At 37.9% G+C, this 21470-nt stretch overlaps 1 protein-coding gene across 1 annotated transcript in view; it reads left to right on the forward strand.

Moving 5' to 3' along the window:
- LOC148948307 (solute carrier organic anion transporter family member 74D-like) overlaps positions 1-21470 on the forward strand; it is a 172145-nt gene that overhangs the window by 96537 nt on the left and 54138 nt on the right. Inside the window, exons 5-6 of the mRNA XM_089094881.1 lie at positions 6892-7087; positions 17867-18014. Of these exons, the coding sequence (XP_088951007.1) occupies positions 6892-7087; positions 17867-18014 (344 nt within the window). The remainder of the gene's footprint in view (positions 1-6891; positions 7088-17866; positions 18015-21470) is intronic.

Genomic DNA, 21470 nt, shown 5'->3' on the forward strand with positions numbered 1-21470 from the left:
AGCATCAACAGAGGTAACAAAAACAAGATAGAGCCCGACACAATATACAATAACATCTTGAGTCATACGTTTCAAACGAAAAAATTTCAGAAATGAATTTTGAAACAACTACAGATGTAACACAAACAAGATAAACCATGAACTAACGGTACAAAAAGATCTTGAATCATACGTTTCAAACAAAAGAAACTATTATAATGCACTTTGAAACACCAAGGGAGGTAACACTGACAAGATAAAGCACGACACTACAAAAATATCTTGAGTCATATGTTTCAAAGGAATAAACCTTCCAAAATGCCCTTTGAAACATCAACTGAGGTATGACTGACAAGATAAGCCACGACACCACACTAATAAAATATTCTGAGGCATATGTTTCAAACGAGAAAGCTTCCAAGATGCACTTTGAAACATTACCAAAGATAAGACTGACAAGATAAACCATTACACAAAACTATAAAAATATCTTGAATCACACGTTTCAACGAAGAAACTTCCAAATGAACTTTGAAAAATCTACAGATGTAACACAGACAAGATGAACCACGAAACACCACTACAAAAACATCTTCATTCGTTTGTTTAAAACGTGAAACAATCAAAATCCACATTGAAACATCAAGGGAGGTAAAAGTGACAAGACAAATGATGACACTACAAAAATATCTTCATTCGTTTGTTTAAAACGGGAAACAACCAAAATCCACATTGAAACATCAAGGGAGGTAGCAGTGACAAGACAAATCATGAGACTACAAAAAGTATCTTTAGTCATACGTTTCAAACCAAAAGACTTCCAAAATTAACTTTGAAACATCAACTGAGGTAACACTGACAAGATATGCCATGATACAGCACTATTAAAACATTCTGAGTCATATGTTTCATACGAGAAAACTTCAAAGATATACTTTGAAACATTAACAGAGGTGGCACTTACAAGATAAACCACGACACAACACTACAAAAATAACCCAGGTCATATGTTTCAAACAAAAACTTCAAAAATTCACTTTGGAAGCATAAAGAGAGGTAACACTGACAAGATAAGTCATAAGACAACACTACAAAAATATCTTAAATCATGCGTTTCAAACGAGAAAATTAAAAAAAATACAGTTTATAAGCATCAACTGAGGTAACACTGACAAGATAATCCACGACACAGCACTACAAGAAAATTCTGAGTCATATGTTGCAAGCGAGAAAGTTCAAAAATGCACTTTGAAATATCAAGTGAGGTAACAGTGACCAGACAAGCCACGATAAAACACTACAAAAATTTCTTGAGTCATACGATTCAAACGAGAAGCTTTCCTAAATGAACTTTGAAACATAAACTAAGATAACATAGACGAGATATAGTGTGACACAACACTAAAAAATATCTTGAGTCATATGTTTCAAACGTGAAAACTTCCAAGATACACTTTGAAACATTGACAGAGAAACACTGACAAGATAAACCACGACACAACACTACAAAAATAACCAAAGTCATATGTTTCAAATGAAAAAAAAAATCCAAAATGCACATTGAAAGCATGAAGAGAGGTAACACAGACAAGATAAGTCACAACATAACACTACAAAATATCCCTAGTCAATATTTTCAAACGAGAAACTTCCAAAATGCGCTTTGAAAACATCAACTGAGTTAACAGTGACAAAATAAACCACGACGCAATACTATCAACATATTCTGAGTCATACGTTTCAAACGAAAAACTTCTAAAATGCACTTTGAAACATCAATTTAAGCAACAGTGACAAGACAAACCCCGACACAACACTAGAAAAACATCTTGAGTCATACATTTCAAACGAGAACCATCCAAAATGAACTTTGAAACATCAAATGAGGTAATATTGGTAAGACCAACCCCGACACAGCAGCATTAAAACATCGTGCGTCATACGTTTCAAACGAGAAACTTCCGAAAATGCACTTTAAAAACATCAAGAGATGTAACACAGACAAGATAAAGTACGAGACAAAACTGCAATAAATATCTTGAGTCATATGTTTCAAACGTGAAAACTTCCAAATTGCAGTTTAAAAACATCAAGAGAGGTAACACAAAGAAGATAAACCCCGATACAACACTATAAAAATATTCTGAGTCATACAATTCAAACGAGAAACTTCCAAAGTGCACTTTGAAAACATCAATTGAGATAACACAGAGAAGATAAACCACGACACAGCAGTATAAAAACATAGTGAGTCATACGTTTCAAACGAGAAACTTCTAAAAATTTCCTTCGAAAACATCAAGAGAGGTGAAACTGACAAGATAAAGCACGACAAAATAGTACAAAAACATTCTGAGTCATAAGTTTCCAACAAGAAACTTCCAAAATACACATTGAAACATCAAGAGAGGTAACACGGACAAGATAAACCCAGACACAACACTATTAAAACTTTCTGAGTCACACGTTTCAAAGGAGAAACTTCCAAAATACACTTTGAAACATCAGTTGAGGTAAAAAGAGAAGATAAACCACGAAACAATACTACAAAAACATTCTTAGTCATACTGGTATATTGTGCCATACTGGCCTCAATTCTTTAGATTCACCAGAAGAAACGCTAATGGTGGTTTTTTTCCTTAAGATTAAATTATTATTTCTAGTGTAAATGAATAATTTTGCTGGAAAAATGCCCTCCACCATTGGTTAGGTTAGGGTTCTCCGTTGTAAATGCTCGCTAGGGTGGTCCCTGGTTGAATCAGGTGGTAGGGTTCTACGGTGATTAGGCTAGGAGGCGTTGGGATTGCTCGCTAGGGGCCAAGTTGAGTTGGATGCTTGGGTTCCGTTTTAGTTGGATGCTAGGGCACTCCAGTGGTTAGGTTGGTAGGTTAGGTTGGAGCCCTGATGAAATGAGGTGCTTGGGTCCCGTTGTGATTGCTTATTCGGACCCGGTGTCTTGAAAGTTACCCTCCCTCCTTCCAGTAGTGGCCTTTTGAAGGTTTACCCTCACATCCTTTGGTTTTTTTAAGCATATAAAGCAAGGAAATCTCAAAAAATGTCTTGGAATGTCATGAAACATCTTGAATAAAAATATCTTAGAAAACTTTTTGAAATGTTTGAAACGTCTTGAATCGTCTAGTCGGTGAAATTGCTGGCTAAGGGGTCCCGTTGGAATTGCTCGCTAGGGTCCTCCGATAGAGAGGTTAGGACCACCTGTTGGAATTACTCGCTAGGGCACTGGTTGCATCAGGTGATTGGATCCTGATTGAATTGCTTGCTAGATCCTTCCAATCCCCATCTTTCTTTGATTACGCATGTTATTCTTTATATTTCATCCTTTTATAAGCCTTTTCAGGGTTTTTTTTCCATTCGCATTGTCCTGTCTTAAAAACGCTGTATTTCGTTAAAGGCTTTCAGAAATACCTCAATAGAGCCTAAAAATTTAGCTTTAATATCAATCCCCTCCTCTGGAATTGCTTTCTTTGACACCCTCCCCTCCCCCCACCTTTCTTTAATTTACGTATTTTATTGTTTACATTTTATCTTATGTTAGGTTTTTTCAGGTTTAGTTTTTTCAATTCGTCTAGTCTTGTCTTAAAAAACGCTGTATTTTCGTTAATGGCTCTCGGAAATACATCAAAAGAGCCTAAAAAATGTAGATCCAATATCAATCCCCCTCCTCTGGAATTGCTTGCTTGGACCCCCTCATCTTTTTTTAGTTCAAGCATGTTAGTGTTTATATTTTATCCTATGTCAGGTTTTTCATGTTTTCGTTAAGGGCTCTCAGAAATACCTCCATAGTGCCTACAAATTTACCTCTAATAACACCCCCTCCTCCTCTGGAATTCCTTGCTTGGACTGCTCCCCCCATTGTTTTTTAATTTACGTATGTCAATCTTTATATTTTATCTTATGACAGGTTTTTTATGTTTTGTTTTTTGTTTGTCGTGTTTTTTCTTTAATTTTTGTTCCATTTTTCGTATTTTCACGTTTTGTTTTTGGTCTGTTTTGTTATTTAACTGCTGTTTCATTGGTGTAATATTGTTGTATTTTTTTTTGAAATAATAAAACTTTTATTTACAATAAGCTTAATTCTTTAGATATGTTGTTTAGCACGACCAATGTGTTTATGCAATTTAAGCACCCCTTTCTCTCTTATCGCTAAAAACACATAATGAGAAATATTTTTCCGACTGCGTGCCAAATTTTGGGAGTAAATCTTTCGTTCTAGAATGCTTGGCAAATTTGAAATCTCCTTGCTTGTTATGGATTATTTTTAGAATGTAGTTCTCAATACAGAATTCTGAAATAGCTTGTTGGTTCTGATGCTCGAGGCACTGTCCCACTGGAAGTAAACTGACCTTTCGAGTCGCAGCGAGGACCATGAACAAAAGAAAGAAAAAAAGAAAGAAAAAAAAACACTTTGAAAGTTTCGACGAAAAATAAAATGTCAAAGAAGTATTATGTACAGTGATGTGCACGCTGTCGTTCTATAAAAAGTAGGCCGTGATTACGCAACATGTGTGTTGACCTTAAATAAAGTGTGCGCCGTCATTAAGTTAAAAGAATGAAAAAATGCGTTGAATGTGTCGGGTGAAAAATAAAATGTCAAATAAGTATAATGTGACAGTGATGTGTGCACTGTTATTATGTAAGAAGTGCGCTGTCCTTACATAAGACCCAGTTGTGTGCTGACCTCCTATAAGGTGTGTGCCGTAGTTAAGTTAAAAGCGAGGATTCCCCATGGATCCTGACGCAAGGCTACTTAAAATTGGGTGATCCATATAACACCTGACCTTATAAAACGGGGTAAGTTTTGTGACGTCATTGTAGTGTAAGGGGTGTGTCGTGTGAATCTTGCCAGCTGAAACAACATTGCGTCAAGCATATTACACCTGGAAACTGGAGCCACATTGCACAGGTGTGACGGCTTGTGGGGATAGTAGCTCCACTTATTGACTCCCTATATGACCTTTTAAAATCCCATGCTAATATCCCTACTTGACCATTTGAAAGGCGAGGGTGTGTTTTTGGAACCTTGCCAGCTGTGTTCCCTTTAAAAAAAAACTGGAAACAAGGATATGTTGTGAGAATCTTGCCAATACTAAAATAATATTGGAACACCTGGGAATGTCACTGGAATCTTGCCAGGGCAGGTAATAGAAATCCTATGGGAAAAGGGATAGAGATGTTGCAGAAATTCTATGTTAAATAAGGATGCGCTTGAATTTTATGGGGAAAGAGAGGGCATGGGTTTGAAATCCTATTCCATTTTCCTATGGACCTATTTAAAACGCGAGGGTGTGTCACCAGCTGTGTTCTTTTTAAAAGAACACCTGGAACAGTATTGCAAATTGTCTAGTAGCTCTATTTATTGCTAATTGTGTATTATACCGACCATACTCATATTAATCATATAAAAAATACTGGAAAGCCAGGAATCTTGCCAATACTGAGACAAAATTGTGTCGCCTGGTCACGGAAACTTGGATGCGCTGTTAAACCTTCTTCATGCGCCGTTAAACCATTAATGGAAGAAAGTAGTAGTGGCTATTGGTCCCTTTAAAAGCAGTGAGGCATCACTACTATCAACTAAGCCCAGCTACAGGATGTCCTGATCGTGGTTTGCTGTTTACTAGGCTCCTGCTAAAGATGATGTTTTAATCTCTTTGTAACCAATATGTTATCATGGATACAGCAGTACATTACCAACTATTTAATAATGAGAGGCAGATTAACAAAACACAAGAAACATATATTGAGGATTTAACAGGCAAAACAACACTTCAACAATTGAAAGAAAAAAAATGAAAAAAAACAAAATAAGCAAAGAAAATTCAGAAATGATAATAACAGTATGAGAAGGACCCAACCGTAAGTCAGTCCCTTTTTTAACTTACAATCCCACTTTTAATATGACATCGAGTAATTAGGCTAGAAAATGTCTGCTTTTGGCAGTCGAGAACAATTTTTTATTGCGTATCAATGTGCTATTAAATAATAGATGAATAACCTATCATTAAATAAATTATTGAGACCAACATATTATTCAATTAAACAAAATAACAATATTTTGGATATCGTCTGCCGTTTTGCACATTCTTTCCACTATTTCGAATGGTCCATTTCGGGACCCAAACTTTTGAATCATCCTTTGGCTCCTGTACCAGTAAGGCAAATACATTACATACTTGAGTGATGAAAGTACAGACTACGTATATCCCACATATCCTGCATATCAAACATTGGGCACAAAACGTACAGAAAAAGAATATAATAGTCACAATACCCTTTAGAAAGTCTAGCTTAAGCCTTGCGAGAGTATCGACCATGATTTGGAGGAATTTTGGCACATTACCTCTAAAGTTATTGTGATTATTCATTGTACGTTTTATGGTTCATACACTCATCCATAGCATTTTCAAATGTCTTTATGCTTGATATAATTACCAAGCTTAACTTCACTTCTTTTTGGGTTGTATTTTTTCATTCATAGTAGTTTCTGTTCATATTAAGTTTGACTCACAAAATACTTTTATTTCTGTTCGTTTCAGGTCTTAATATGTTTCTTAACTTTACTTTGAAAAACTTATTTTTGGTAAAATAATTTTTAGATTTAATAAATTCAAAGTTGATACTATTACTAGGAATAATATTGAACCTCTCATTGCTTGAAATCAACAGTTCAAGCAACGAGAATTTCCCGTACACATCACTTACAATCAAACTTCACCGCGAAATCAGTTAAAGATGCTACTGATTTGAGAAAAAGTTCTACTGAATGAATTTTTGCATTATTTCTAATGATAAATCCAATGAGAGGATGGATCACTATCCACCCACTCCTTGAATTGGGTGTTTCACTTTACCTCCCCCAAACAAAGAAAATACACATGAACCTTATTTTTTCAGGAATTGTAAGCATTTTGTCTATGGCTGTAGGGTTACTTATTGGTGGTTATGTGATTTCGAAAAAGCAGCCTTCAGCTTTCATAGTTCAAGTTTATATTACTCTGACCGGGTTGCTGTTCACAATTGGTTTTGCGATGTTTGCTTTCTTTGGTTGTAATTTGCTGCCAATGCACGGAATTCATGGCGAAAATGGCATGTAAGTATTAAGTTTATCATGCAGGGTCTCTTTACCTTATTCCATGATTCCAAGTTTAGCATGAATGTACATATAACAGGTACTCTTGAAAGATTCCAGGTGATGTTATCGTTTCATTTACAGCCAAACTACCGTAATATTCAGGTAATTCAAGCAGGCCCATAGCCAATTTCTATTTTTTTAGGGAATGACCTAAGATAAGGGGGGGGGGTACTAAGTATGAATATACCATGAAAACTGATTGTTTTTCGTGGTGATTGATTATTGTAGTACATCTGTGTTATCAACAATAAACTAACCAGTTTCTGTCCTGATAGTATTCATATCCCAAGTGTATGAAGCATGAAATTAGGTGATATAGAATTTGTTTAGTCAGACAGTAAGGACAGGGTGCATAGGCCGGGGGTAGGGCATAATATGAATAAGCTTCTAAGTCTTGCGCATGTTGGGAAGGAATTAATAATAGGGCTCTAGTGGTTCATTTTACCCCTAAAAAGTACAAGATATAAGTAATACAAGTGTATGACCTTGCAAAACTGACTGATAGAGATATTGGCGACTCAGATATGATGTACCTCGTATGTCAAACGCTTCGTATTCTTTGACCAGTTTTTAAAGATGATAATTGTTTGGATTTAAATTTCATTGCGCATCTATTGAAATTATGTACAATACTGTATAGCGCTGTGCACAATTTACTTTGGATAATATTATAACAGTTGCTTTGGATGCAAGAGTACGACGGAATAAACGATTGCAGGTCTCCTCGGTCCATCGGGCCACCCGCCACGAAGGTGATTGCCAATGCCATCCGTGGGGCTGCTCACTACAAGACAAGTGATTTTTTTTCTGTTTTTTAACTTCAAAATGCCCTTTAAACAGTTTGATTTAGCCCTAGCTCATTTCCAATGATTTCCGTTACATCCAGTTAGAGTCCTGCAGATCTTTAAAAATAGCAAAGGCCGAGAAAACTTCATTGTTTTCTGCAACAGAGATCACAAGGAAATAGGACTTACTGAAAAAGTTTGGTATCGTATGAAGTTAGCCAAGGCCCAGGGTGTTTTTTCACAGTTAAAAAAAGTCTGGAAGAATAGGAACATAAGTCTGCAAACCAAGATTAGAATATTAGAAGCTACAGTGATGACAGTGGTCAAATATGGCTCTGAAGCATGGACGCTCCGAAAAGCGGATGAAGATTTGCTAGATGTTTTCCAGAGAAATTGCTTAAGGATTGTTCTGGGTACCCGGCTGACTGACCGTATTTCAAACAATAGGCTATACGAAAAATGTGGTTCAATACCGCTTTCTAGGTCTATAATGAAAGAAAGGTTGAGGTGGTTAGGGCACATTGTGCGGATGAAGGATGACAGATTGCCGAAGATTGTTCTTTTCGGCCAACCATCTAGGGCTAAACGGAAAGCATGTCGTCCCCGTCTGGGATGGGAGGACGTCATAAAGAAAGATTTAAAGGAAATGGGAACTTCGTGGGCGGGTGTAAAAAGGGAGGCTTTGAATAGATTGGGGTGGAGGAGGAGCGTGCGTAGCTGTGTTGGCCTCAGGCGGCTTGGTGCTGCGATGAGTTGTTAGTAGTAGTATGAAGTTAATATGAACAAAACGTTACAAAAAACGGGAAAAGGAGCATGGTTTGCATTTGAAGAAGCTAAAAACTCTCCCGAAATCTACAAACAAAGCAAATCGTACGCTGCGCTCAAAATTAGCGAGCCAGCGAGCTCGTCATTTCAGCTATTGGAGAGAATTGTTGCTAGCGAGGAAGAAATTGCAAGAACGCAAAAATCAATGATGGAAAAAATGACTGGGAAAGTTTTAGAAAAGTGCGGGTATAAACAACAAAAAAGTGTGGATTCCTTAAAGCGATCGTGCGAGACGATAATTAGTGAAATCTATGCCCTGTATCCCTTGAGTTTACACCAAAGTTTCATAGCATAATACAGTGATACAAGAGTTTGAAAGCAGAAATTCAAGGGTTGGAAAATCGCGTGGCACAGATGGAATGGAGAATAGATGATTTTGAAAAAGAAAAGCTTTTAGATAGCCTAGTTTTAAACTGAGAACTACTGAGAACTTCAGAGTTATCAGTGGGGCCTCTCCCAGGCCACTCAACGCGTCCCCAGGTGGCGGATAGGGGAACGTCCTGTAGATATGCAGGGCACATCCCGGTAGGGAGGTGCGGACCAAGGGAGGACCCTGTCTCTGGGGGGTCTTGAAATGTAGCTGGAGCCCCCACGTCTGGGGGCCATAAGTTCAGGCGAAGGAGGTGGAAGGACTCTCTGATGTGCACTGGGCAGGGCCCATCGGCGTATGGATACGTCCCGCCAGTCACAAAACTTCTCCCAGCAATGGGAAAATTGCAGGTGATGCAGGACGCCAGAAGGGCGCATTATCGGTAGTAGATATAGCCGGCCCCTGCTAGGGATGGGGAGGAGTGGCTTACCGCCATCCTGAAATTAGCCAAGAAACCTCTTTTCCTATAAAATATGAAGTACAAACGATCAAGAACGAGAACCAATACTACCGCATCCGGGGCAACCGACGAAGTTACCGCGTCCGGGGCAACCGACGAAGTTACCGCGTCCGGGGCAACCGACGAAGTTACCGCGTCCGGGACAACCGACGAACTGACGACCCAGAATCTCCCTTTAACAATGTTGAGAACTCCAAACCCGGAGGCTATGCTTTCTCCTAAATTGATTTTATCTGTTGGAACCCTGAACGTTTGCTAAACAAGGCAAAACAGATCTTGTCCTAAATGAACTAAACCGATATAAATGGGATTTTGTGGGAATTTCAGAAACACATCTCCCTAGTACCGGTGAAGAAAGGATCGGCAACACTAGTCTGATAGTGTCTGGGAGAACCCATGGCGTCCATCGCCAAGGTGTTGGCTTTTTGATGTCGAGTAAGGCACGAAGATCACTGATTTCCGTAACGCCTGGGTCAGAATGGTTGATTATGATACGAATGAAAGTATCACCGATCAACATCACGATCATACAAGTCTACGCTCCTGACTGCAGCAAACCAGATGAAGAGTCTGACAATTTCTACCTTCAACTGCAAAGCTTAATTGACGCAGTTCCTAAAAAAGACCTTATTGTTGTCATTGGCAACTTCAATGCTATTGTTGGTAACGATTCTGCTCGAAATGAAGATTTTATGGGTAAATTTGGCCTTGGACGACTTAACAAGAGGGGCGAACGCCTCATTGAATTTTGCAGAGACAGTGATCTAGCCATTACCAAGACTCTCTTCAAACATAGAGAACGTCGTAAGGCGACATGGACTTCGCCGGATGGAAAAACCCGTAATCTTATTGATTAAGTGCTCGCCTCTAGGCGGTGGAAATCATCCGTGCTAGATACTGTCACCCTCGCAGGTGGCGATTTCGACAGCAACCATTCCCTGGTCATGTCTGCACTAAAGATACGCCTGAAATCTTCCGCAAAGCTGAATAATAGACCCGCTCGTTTCAACACACATCTTCTCAAAGACCCTCAAACTCGCCAAACTTACATTGATGAACTGTCTACTCAAATATCGGACCTTCTTTGTAATATTTTTATAACTCTATCTAAACAGGATATCGATAAACTTGTCACAGACTCCTCTAAGATCATCAGCAAAGTAGCGATGTCAGCCCTAGGAACCAAAAAGGGTAATAAAATGCCTTGGATAACAAATAAAATCATTTATTATGTACTGAGAAACGAAAACACAATAACAGGTCAGACAGAGAGAGCAGGGACAGATATAAGCAGTTGAAGCGTGCTGTAGAAAAAGCCACCCGTAGAGCCCATCGCACCTACATTAAAGACAAATGTGAACAGTGTGAGGCTGATTTTAAGAGAGGCGATTCATACTTCATGAATAAGAGAGTTCGTGAGCTAACAAGCAAGAAAAGCCTCAGTTCTTGTACACTGCTAGATAAAAATGGCTCTCAGATACAAAGCACAGAAGGTATCCGATCGAGATGGATGGAGCATTTCAAAGAAAAGCTTAATCCTGATATCTTTCCAAACTCTGCTGTCCTGGACCTCTTGCCCGTTACTGTCTCAGATCCCAGCCCACCTCCTCTCCGTTCTGAGGTCGAAGATGCCATTCAAGCGCTGAAGACTAACAAGGCCCCTGGCCCGGACGGGATACAGGCAGAACTGCTGAAAGTCCGGTGTGACCCACTTATAGATCTTTTCCACAAGATTGTATCCGGTGCCTGGCAAAAGAGTCATTTCCCAACTTCTTGGTGCGAAGCCACAATTGTTCCACTACACAAGAAGGGGTCAAAGGCAGTATGTGATAATTACCGTCCTATTAGCCTAACAAGTCAAACTGCCAAGATCTTCACCCGAATTATACTCCAACGGATCAGAGCCGTGTCATCCTTAGTCATCCAAGAATACCAAGCTGGTTTTCGCCCTGGGAGATCGACCGTTGATCAAATTTTCACTGTTCGCCAAATTTTAGAGGAATATCTGGAATTCGGTCGCGGCCTGTATCAGCTCTTCATCGACTTTAGGCAAGCATTTGACCTTATTTGGAGAAATGGCCTATGGCATATCCTTCTCCATTACGGAATCCCACGAAACCTAGTAGATCTTATCAAGGATATGTACTCAAAATTTGGGAGTCGTGTGATGACTAGTGAAGGTCTCACTGACAGTTTCCAGACTTCCGCAGGTGTCCTTCAAGAATGCCTTTTGTCTCCAGAGCTGTTCAACCTTTTCCTCACAGCAGTCTTATCCCTGGTGGAGACAACTTGTGGTGCACATATAGGGGGTGTTCAGATAGATAAGCTAGCCTACGCCGACGATATCAACAAAATGGCTGAAACACCCGAGGATCTACAAGCCGTTCTTAACGACGTCTTCGAAGCCACTAGTTCTTTTGGAATGATCATAAATGTATCAAAAACAAAGGCTATGTGCTGCTCACGAAAGCCAAAGGATACAGTTAAGCCAGACCTGAAAATTAATGGAGAGAGTATCCAGTGGGTTGACGAGTTCCCTTACCTCGGTAGTCTGATTACCAGCGACAACAGTCCATCAAAAGACATCAAAAGACGTCTCGCCCTCGCGAGTTCCAGTTTCAAGGCCCTTATGCCCATATGGCGAAGCAAGGATTTGTCTCTGCGGCTTAAGACACGACTTTTTGATACCCTGATCATCCCCCTCGCAATCTACTCATGTGAAACATGGACACTGAAGGTAAATGACAACCGTCGACTTGCAGCATTTGAAAGTAAGTGCCTCCGCCGCATCGGCGGGATCACTTACCTTGATAGAATCTCAAATTTCGAACTTCTCGAGCGCCTTAAAGCACAACAAACAATTCTCATGAAGATCCAGCTCCAGCAACTTCGATGGCTCGGTCACGTACAACGGATGAGTCGGTCCCGTCTCCCAAAAATCACCTTCGAAGGCCAAAGTCACGGTTCTCGTCCTCGTGGTCGTCACCCAAACAGGTGGAAGGAAAACTTTGTACCTCACCGCCTCTCGGACCTTCGTCGCCTAGCAAAAGACCGTGAAGCATACAGAAGGCACATCCACGCCGTTACGAAGAAAGAGGCCCCAAGACGACCTTCAAGGACGGATGGGACTTAAGTAAGTAAGTAAGTTTTAAACGGTGTGAAGCAGTTACTGGATAAAGATTTGAAAGCAACAACAACGAATATCATAACACAGAAAATGGGAGTCACCAGTTTCTTGCAAAATAACATTCAGAGTATTTATCAGTGATTCCCAAAGTGGTCCAGGTGGACCCCCAGGGGTGCACGAGAAGCTTGACGAGGGTCTACGTTGGTGTGACAAAAAATGGGGTTTTAAAATTAGTAAAAGGTGGTCCACAAAATTTTATCCGGTTACGATAGTGAAGCACTAAAATGTTGGCTTGACTTCAACTATTAATATAGGCAGATACTATTGTAAGAAGCTCACCGACTGTTACTTGTAAGAGCTTGCATGTTTTATATTCACTACAACATGACAAGACGTGCAAAGCATCGCCGCTGCCGTCCCTGCCTTCCGCAATGCTTGTTTAGACGTAAAAAGGGACGAAATACGACTTGCGGTGAATGCGCTTGCAATCTTGCATGAACTTGTTTGATTCTTCACAAATACAAATGCTAAATACAATGCTAAATACAAATAAATACAAATGCTAAGGATAAATGTGTTTAATTTTTTCCGAATTTTTGAAAAGATAAGCAATGTGAATCGATGTTTGTGTTTGTCAGTGTCGGAAAAAATAAGTAATCACCTGCCTGTAATCACAGTAAGTAATCACCTGCCAAGTAAGTAATCACATGCTATAACTTCATACTTTTAACTTATTATTTAACAATTTATTTTACACGTAAGAAAATAAAAAATGAAATCGTCTCAGTCGTTTTCATTAAACTCTATTATTGATCTTAGCGATTTATTGCTTTTAAGATAAAGAATAAGTTTGCTGACGGTTCTTTGTTTATTTCATTGCAATAATTAATTTTTTAATTTCATTGCTCCTTTTCTGTTCAAATAGCCATATCCTGTCAAGTTTTTAATGTTTTAATGTATAGGTAGGTGTTAATTTTTAATGGTAGGTAATAATACGAAACATGGCTGAATCCAAGAAGAAATGTCGACAATACAGTGTTGATTATTTAAAATTGGGTTTTCTACCATCAAAAGCAGACAGGCAGTTGCTCGTATGCCTTTTATGCATCAAAGTTTTGAGCAATGATCTATGAAACCATCGAAGCTCGAAAATCATCTAAGAAGGTGTCATCCTGATAAAATAGATGAAGATTTTCAAAAATTGAAGGAAAAATATGAAAAGAGATCCACTGGGCACAGTATATTTGCTTCAACGTCTGAAAGAAACGATGATGGCTTGCGAACATCTTACAATATCTCATTATTGTAGGGTAGGAGAGGTTAGGTGCGGTTAGGGTTAGGGTTATTTTCGGGGAGTTGAGGTGAGGTGTGCGGTTTCCAGTAAAATCTGGAAAACCGCACACCATTAAATAACAGTTAATTTTACCCGCTGTTGAAGAGGTTTTGAAAACTGTTCTGCACAAATCTCCATTCGACATACTCAAAAGATATCCTTTGAGCAACAACACATTACAAAGACGTGATTGATGCAATGAGCTCTGATATTGAATAACCTAAGATCTGCGGTTATTCCTCACCAAATTGAACCCTAATATTGATAATTTGCTGTCAATTCATCAAGCACATCCTTCCCACTAAGATATGACGATTTTGTGATGGTTATTGTGGAAATGTAAAACTTACTTTACATTATTAATTAAAAGTGTAATAATTACATATTTGAATAAATAAAACACAAGACAGTGTATTTCTTATTATTTTTTCATTCCAATTATTTCTAAAAAAAAAAATAAGTGAGAATTTATTGGTTCCTTAGGCTGTGAGTAGATGCCCAAAAAATTAAGTTGAAGAGACACAATTTTTTGATTGGTTAATCTTAAATTTTGACAACCACTCACTGCATAATCAGTTTATTAATCCACCAATCAGTTTTCTCTTTTTTTTTTCTCGAAAACTGTTAATTCGTGGTTGGAGCCAAAAAGCAAATTTCCATAGACAGATCTGATCTTCACATTTTTGTCGAGTTTTGGAAATACGGTAGAAATCTAGCTGAAGGGGGTCCACCGGAACCAGTAAAATTTTTAAAGTGGTCTATGAGAAAAAAAGATTGGGGAACTCTGGTTTAAATAATTCCACCACACAAGGCCAAAGAGATATTACACCGGTGATTGTGAAATTAAGAAACAGCGAAATGGCAAGGAAAGTTTTCAACAGCAAAACTAAACTGGCCAAGTCGAGCATTTTCGTGTCTGAAGCCCTAACGTAAATCCGTCATGACATTCTGAATACGGCAAGGGACGGTTTTAGAGTGCGAAGTGTCTGGTCTGATTGTGGGCTATTTCTAACAAAACTCCACGCAGAGACCATTGCTTGCAGGATTCGGTCACTGGTTGATTGCTTTTAGTTGCTTGTGCTTATTTTGTTGTTTTGGTTTATTATCTATTATTGTTTTGTTCTTTTTTCATTTATTATTCTTATACTTATTTATCTGATCCTTGAGCTCAGCTGCACTTTTTTTTTTTACAGTGAGACCTATGCAAGCGTTTATTAGATATAAATATGTGTGATGTACCAATTGGTACCACATCGAGGTTGAGCCGGTTGTAAAGTTTCCCGTTTGATATTGATAGTTATTTTCTTTAGAATTTGGCGAATGAATAGTCTACTGTGAGTTATAGACCTTTGCAGTTTAGTAAATATTGGGATTTATTGTATCTTGGAACTATGCAAAATGCTGGTTTAAATGCGTGTTCGTAGATCTGCCACCTTACTTCTTCGTATGATGAGATATTTGATTTCCTTTCGAATTGTCGGAATCTCCATGTTATGGCCCTTTTATAAAATCTTTTTGAGTCAGGATAGTCCTCTCTCGTCTTTTAGATTTCCGGGTTATTAGCTTACCGCGAGGAGTAGTGCTTCAATGAATGGTTTGATAGTAAGTGATTCACTTAAATGAAAGCCAATGGAGGAGCTTGATGTGTGGAGAGAAGGTAAGATAGAAACATTTTCTATTGAAATTGAGATTGGTATGAGGCTTGGCGCGAGGAAAATTATTCTGTCAGTACTTTATAAACCTCCAAGTGCGTCGTATGAGGATTTCACAGAAGGCTTCCACAGTGTTCTAATGATTGTTCAGAGGTCACATCAATATTTTTTAAGCATGGGTGATTTAAATTTTGATTTTTTATCTACAGGTGGTTTTAACTTAGGTTTTTTGAATTTTATGGTTTTTAATGATCATTTTCCCACAGCAACAATACCTACTAGGGTTAAGGATCACTCTGCTACCCTGATTGACAATGTGTTTGTCTCTTCAAAGTATATCCGAAAGGTATTTTCTAATATTTTAGTGAATTCGACATCTGATCATTTCCCAGTGGTATTTAGTTTAGATTTACAAGTTTCACGCCAGAAAAAGCAAAATAAAATTATTCAAGAGATTAAGCCTGAAAATGATCGGATGTTTACAGAAGAAATAAGTGCAACATCTTTTGAATTCGTATTGAACCAGGAAGACCCGTGTAAAGCTTCTGCGCAATTTAGTAGCATCATAACTACTGCATATGATAAAACTTGTACGCCGAAGACACTCAGACAGAGACCAAATAGGCCGAGAAAACCATGGGCTGATAAAGAGCAAGTTAACTTATTTGAACAGCGGTACAGTGCGTCTCGAGATTATGTGACATCTTCAAAGGGGGAAGATAATGCTCATTTTAAACAGATTCGGAATATTTGGAACGATTTGGAACAAAGATTTGGAATGAAGGTACAGACGAAAACTAGAAATTCCCAAACTCTTGTGAACAGTAAGTCATTTGCTGGTGAGAGGGGGGTGGGAATGGAACTAGAATTGTGTCCCTGTGATTAGGGTGAATTAACAAAGATTATCAGCTCGATTGGATCAAACAGTGCTGGGTTTGACGGTGTTAATCTGAAGACTATTCGATCAATTCTGGTGTACATTCTTCCTGTGCTAGTGCACCTAATAAATTTATCAGTGGAGAGGGAAGTTTTTCCTAAAATATTGAAAACAGCAAAGGTTCTCCATCTCTACAAAGGGGGCACTCAAATGGGTATATCAAACGGGAAGCCTATTTCTATTTTGCCAGTGTTTTCGAAAGTCTATGGAAAAGTTATCCAAGGAAAACTTTATGATCACCTCACGAGCCTGCATGCATTGTATGATTGCCAGTTCGAATTCCGAAAGGGCCATTCGACTTCGCATGCTGTAGAGTATCTTTTAGAAAATGTTTATTTAGCTTTAGAAAAAGGTGTGATGTATTAGGGTTTTTACAGATTTTAAAATAACGTTTGATACCGCTGATTTCAGTATTTTATTAAATAAAAAAAACAAGTTTTTTAAACTGAAAGTAAGGAGCGACATTAAAACTTAAAACGAACCGAAATTATTCCGTATATGAAAGGGGCTGCCCCCTCCTCAACGCCTCGCTCTTTACGCTAAAGTTTGACTCTGTCTCACAACTTTATTTTTAAAACAGAAAAAAAATTTAGCGTAAAGAGCGAGGCGTTGAGGAGGGGACAGCCCCTTTCATATGCGGAGTAATTTCTGTTCGTTTTATGTTTTAATGTCGCTCCTTACTTTCAGTTTAAAAAACTTGTTTTTTTTATTTAATTTCTGATCGTTTTTTAGTTAATGCAGCTTTTATTTTGGCTCACCGTCATTGAATAAGTAAACAAAATTTGCATAAAAATTTTACTTTCCTTTTGCTAAATGGATGTCTCTAAATTTGGTTATGACGTAATTTACAAATTAACTTACGTAACTAACTTCTATATTCGTATATTTATGCAAATTTCACTGCTCCAATTTTGGTTTTAGAATTTAAATTTCTATTTTAATTTTATAGTTGGCCAGTCTGGTTTTAAATCTTTCAGTTTGCCATAATTTTGCATAGTTTTTTTCTATAGTTTGCTAGTTTGGTTTTAGAATCTAATATATTGTTTGAATAATTTTTTTTATAATCAATATAATATAAGAATGTTATTGCTTACTTGTTATTACATGTTATAACAACTATATATCTTCAGACACAAAAGTTATATTATTGACTTACTGTAACTATTTTACTAGTTCTCTTAGAATCTAATATATTATTATATAGATTCTTTCAGAATCAATATAATGAAAGAATACTATTTTTTTCAGAATCAATACGACAACAGAGTGCAATTCACACTGTGAATGTGTAGGTACAAGGTATACCCCTGTGTGTTCTGAGGATGGCCAAATGAACTTCTTCTCAGCTTGTCATGCTGGATGCAACCAGTTTACCGTAAATGGAGATGGCAAAAAGGTAAAGGCTGGGGGGAATCTCCAGCATTTTTATTTGGGGGGGGGGGGCGTTGGTCCATCACGCTAGCAAAGAGATTCAATCTCACGGAATCTGAGTACTTTCAACGTGAACTGTGCTCCTAACCGGCATCACTTTTTGACGGTTCTTGAATGCTCCGGTCTCCGAACAAACTAGAGTTTGACAAGGCTATAGTACAGGCTTGCAAACCTGAGGAGCACTCTACTCCTATTCCCAAAGGCATTCGATATATCATCGACGGTGGAGCTCTTTTGCACAGAATTCCATGGGCCAAAAACAAACGATACTCCAAAATCCTTGACCATTATGCTGCTAATATGACCCAAAAGTATCCATCTGCGACTATTGTGTTCGATGGCTACGATGACAGAGCTAACATAAAGGAAATGGCCGAGTCGAAGAGAGTCGTATAGTTAGCCCTGAGATCTTCTTCACAGCAGATATGCAGCTGAAGGTAAAAAAGGATGAGTTCTTGTCCTGCATTAAAAACAAGGCCATGTTTATATGTGCGTTGACTGTTTATCTCCGATAAAAGAGCTTCGTCTTAGTCCAGGCACCAGGTGATGCGGACCTTCCAATTGTGCAAGCTGCTGTTGATTCTTGCCGGTGTTACGACACTGCCGTCATTGGAGATTATACTGATATTTCGGTTGTATTATTTTATCATGGTGACTTATCTAGCAGGAAATTATTCCTTGCACCTGAGCCAAAGTCGAACAAAGTTCCCCAAATAAGGGATATTCACAAATTGAAAGGAAAGCTGGGCCAAGATACATACAATCTGATTCTTTTTTCTCACGCTAGTAGTGTGCTAGTACGCAACGCAACGGGTACAAGGCCTGGAGCATGAATATACAGTGCATTATCAACGGTGCATGACTTACCATGAACATGTATCTAGTACTACAGAAGGGACATGACTTACCAGACAGGTTTTTGTGTCAACACCCATTTCCTGGACCAATCAGAGACATTGAATACAGAGGGTACTTAATATACAGTGCAGTTTCAACGGTACATGACTTACCAAGGCCATGCATCAATTACCGCACCAGAGACAAGACTGGTCAGACCGGTTTCTATGGGTCAATACCCATAACTAAAGACCATGGCATAACGTGCTCACAGGTTTAATGGTCTTTCTGTAAAAATACTAGTTTCGGCCGGAGGGTAAATAATCGTGTTTTTTCGTATAACTTGTCAAACACTCTAATAACCTCTAGCCCGAAGGTATCTTGCATCTCGTCCAGAATTGATTGCATTATTAGCGGTATTTAATAATGATAAAAGGTTATATCATTTGCGTAAACTAACTTAATTTTCGAAAAAGGTATTTCATTGGCATAACTCTGCTCTGAATCATCTTAATTGGTGATTGAATAATAGGGGTGAAACAGAGCTCGAGGTTTATTTTAATTGGATTGTATGAAAGCGCTAAAAGGGTTAAACTTCTTACCAGTTAAGGTACGTCCGAGGGAGGGGGTGGTAACTCTTGCGCAACTTAACATAAATTTGGAATAAAATCAATGGTATCAATCTATGGAAAAAATTACTGCTGACAAGGTGAGCATAGGACATAACTTAGCTTTACTTCTTTGCTGTTTTCTGTATAATACATAAAAACCATTTGAGCAGGGTTGTCAATATAAAATATGCTTTAGCATTGGGATATGCTAAAAAGTTGAAAGTAATAGAGTCGTAGGCGCCAATATGACCTTGAGAGTTGACCCAGCTTTACTTCTTGGTTGTGTTCTGTATAATACACAAGTACCATTTGAGTAGTGTTATCAATATAAAAGTTGCATTAGCAATGGAGTATGCTAAAAATTTGAGACTATTAGAGATGTATATGCAAAGAAAAGAATTTTAATAAAGAAATTCAGAACAATCCTTAGAAATCCTTAGAAATCAACTAGTGAGATGATTATGGGTTTGAACCATCAAGGACCGCAACCATCAATGACCCTAACCACCAAAGACCTCAACCTCCAAGGGTCCCCTATCTCCAACCTCCAAGGGGCGCCCTTCCTCGAACTTTTTGGCCCCCTCCCATTTTTATATTTTGTTTAAGTTTGTTTTAACTATTTTTTAACATAGACTTTTTTCAAATTTTTTTTACATGTCTTAGAATGACATAAACATACTTAAAACATAAAAAATTCAAATTTAATGTTTTCCAAATTCAAAATGAGAATGATATAGAAATGTTAGTCGTGACTTGTACTAGCAGAAAAATAAAGATTGTTGTAGCACTTTTTTATAGAGTGATTTTTTTGGACTTACAAATTATTCAACTTTTTTTTACGTATCTGAAAATGGCATGAAATATGCTTGCGGCTGTACCAATCGCACTCTATGTTTGCTCATAGACACGACGCGGCTTTTCCACTGGTACTCTATGGCAGGTTATCGACACTACCTAGTTTATTGCATGGATTAAATCAGTAATTTCTACCCAGTGGAAGGATAAACACATAAGTCATATCTTTAAAAAAGTGAAGATGAAGCATTTTAAGAAAGTGTGTTCACATGATAGTGTTATTGTAGCATTGAATGCTGACAAGGAGAAGTATTTGAACTATGAAACAAATACAAGTGGTAGCACTATCTGAAACGTATGCGTGCATTGTCCTGACAGTAAGGAATTAAATTCCTTTGGAGTACCAAAAAAATTCAACTCTTATGTTGGTGGATATGCGAGATTGAAATTTCCGGAGATGATTGAACTCAAAGAGAATGCCAACATAAAAATAATCGTTGATGATAGAGGATAACTCCTTGCTACTGTTGCTGGTAACACATTACCTACTGATACATCCTTTCGTCAGCTTTCGGGCATTAGCATTCAAAGGAAGGTGAAAAGACGACAGGCGTACTCTTCTGCTAATATTATAAACCATATCTTGTCTACGTGCCAGAACTGTTACCAGTGTAAAAATAATGTGGTAATAGACAGTGAAATTAAAGGAAAAATAAAAAGGGCATTGGTAGAAAATATCACTATGGAATATAAAGTTGAATCGATGAAAAACAAAGTGCCAGCAAACGTTACTACCATCATTGATCAAACAGTCAATGATCCAAATAATACAAAAGACGAAACGCGTATTGAAACTGTCGGTGACACACCAGTAAAATTGTGTATGACTCAAAATGGAATAATGATTATTCTACTGATTACGAACCAAGATAAGACAATAGCTACAGTATCAAGAGAAAAAATGGTGAACTATTTTATGGAACAGATTCAAAATCTTCACCGTTCTTCATTGGTATTGATAATGTATAACAATATATTTTTTGTACTAATATTCTACATGTCATTATTTCATTAAAAGTATATTATGCATTACATTGTTATGTGTTCATTATTTTTAGAGTATGCTAGCATATCAAACGTTTAGAATGACAATTAAAACATCGGAGATGTAAGAAAAG

Source organism: Artemia sp. Qi Xiang Cuo, chromosome 9, assembly GCF_049724085.1.
Source record: "Artemia sp. Qi Xiang Cuo chromosome 9, ASM4972408v1, whole genome shotgun sequence".
Classification (NCBI taxonomy): domain Eukaryota; kingdom Metazoa; phylum Arthropoda; class Branchiopoda; order Anostraca; family Artemiidae; genus Artemia; species Artemia sp. Qi Xiang Cuo.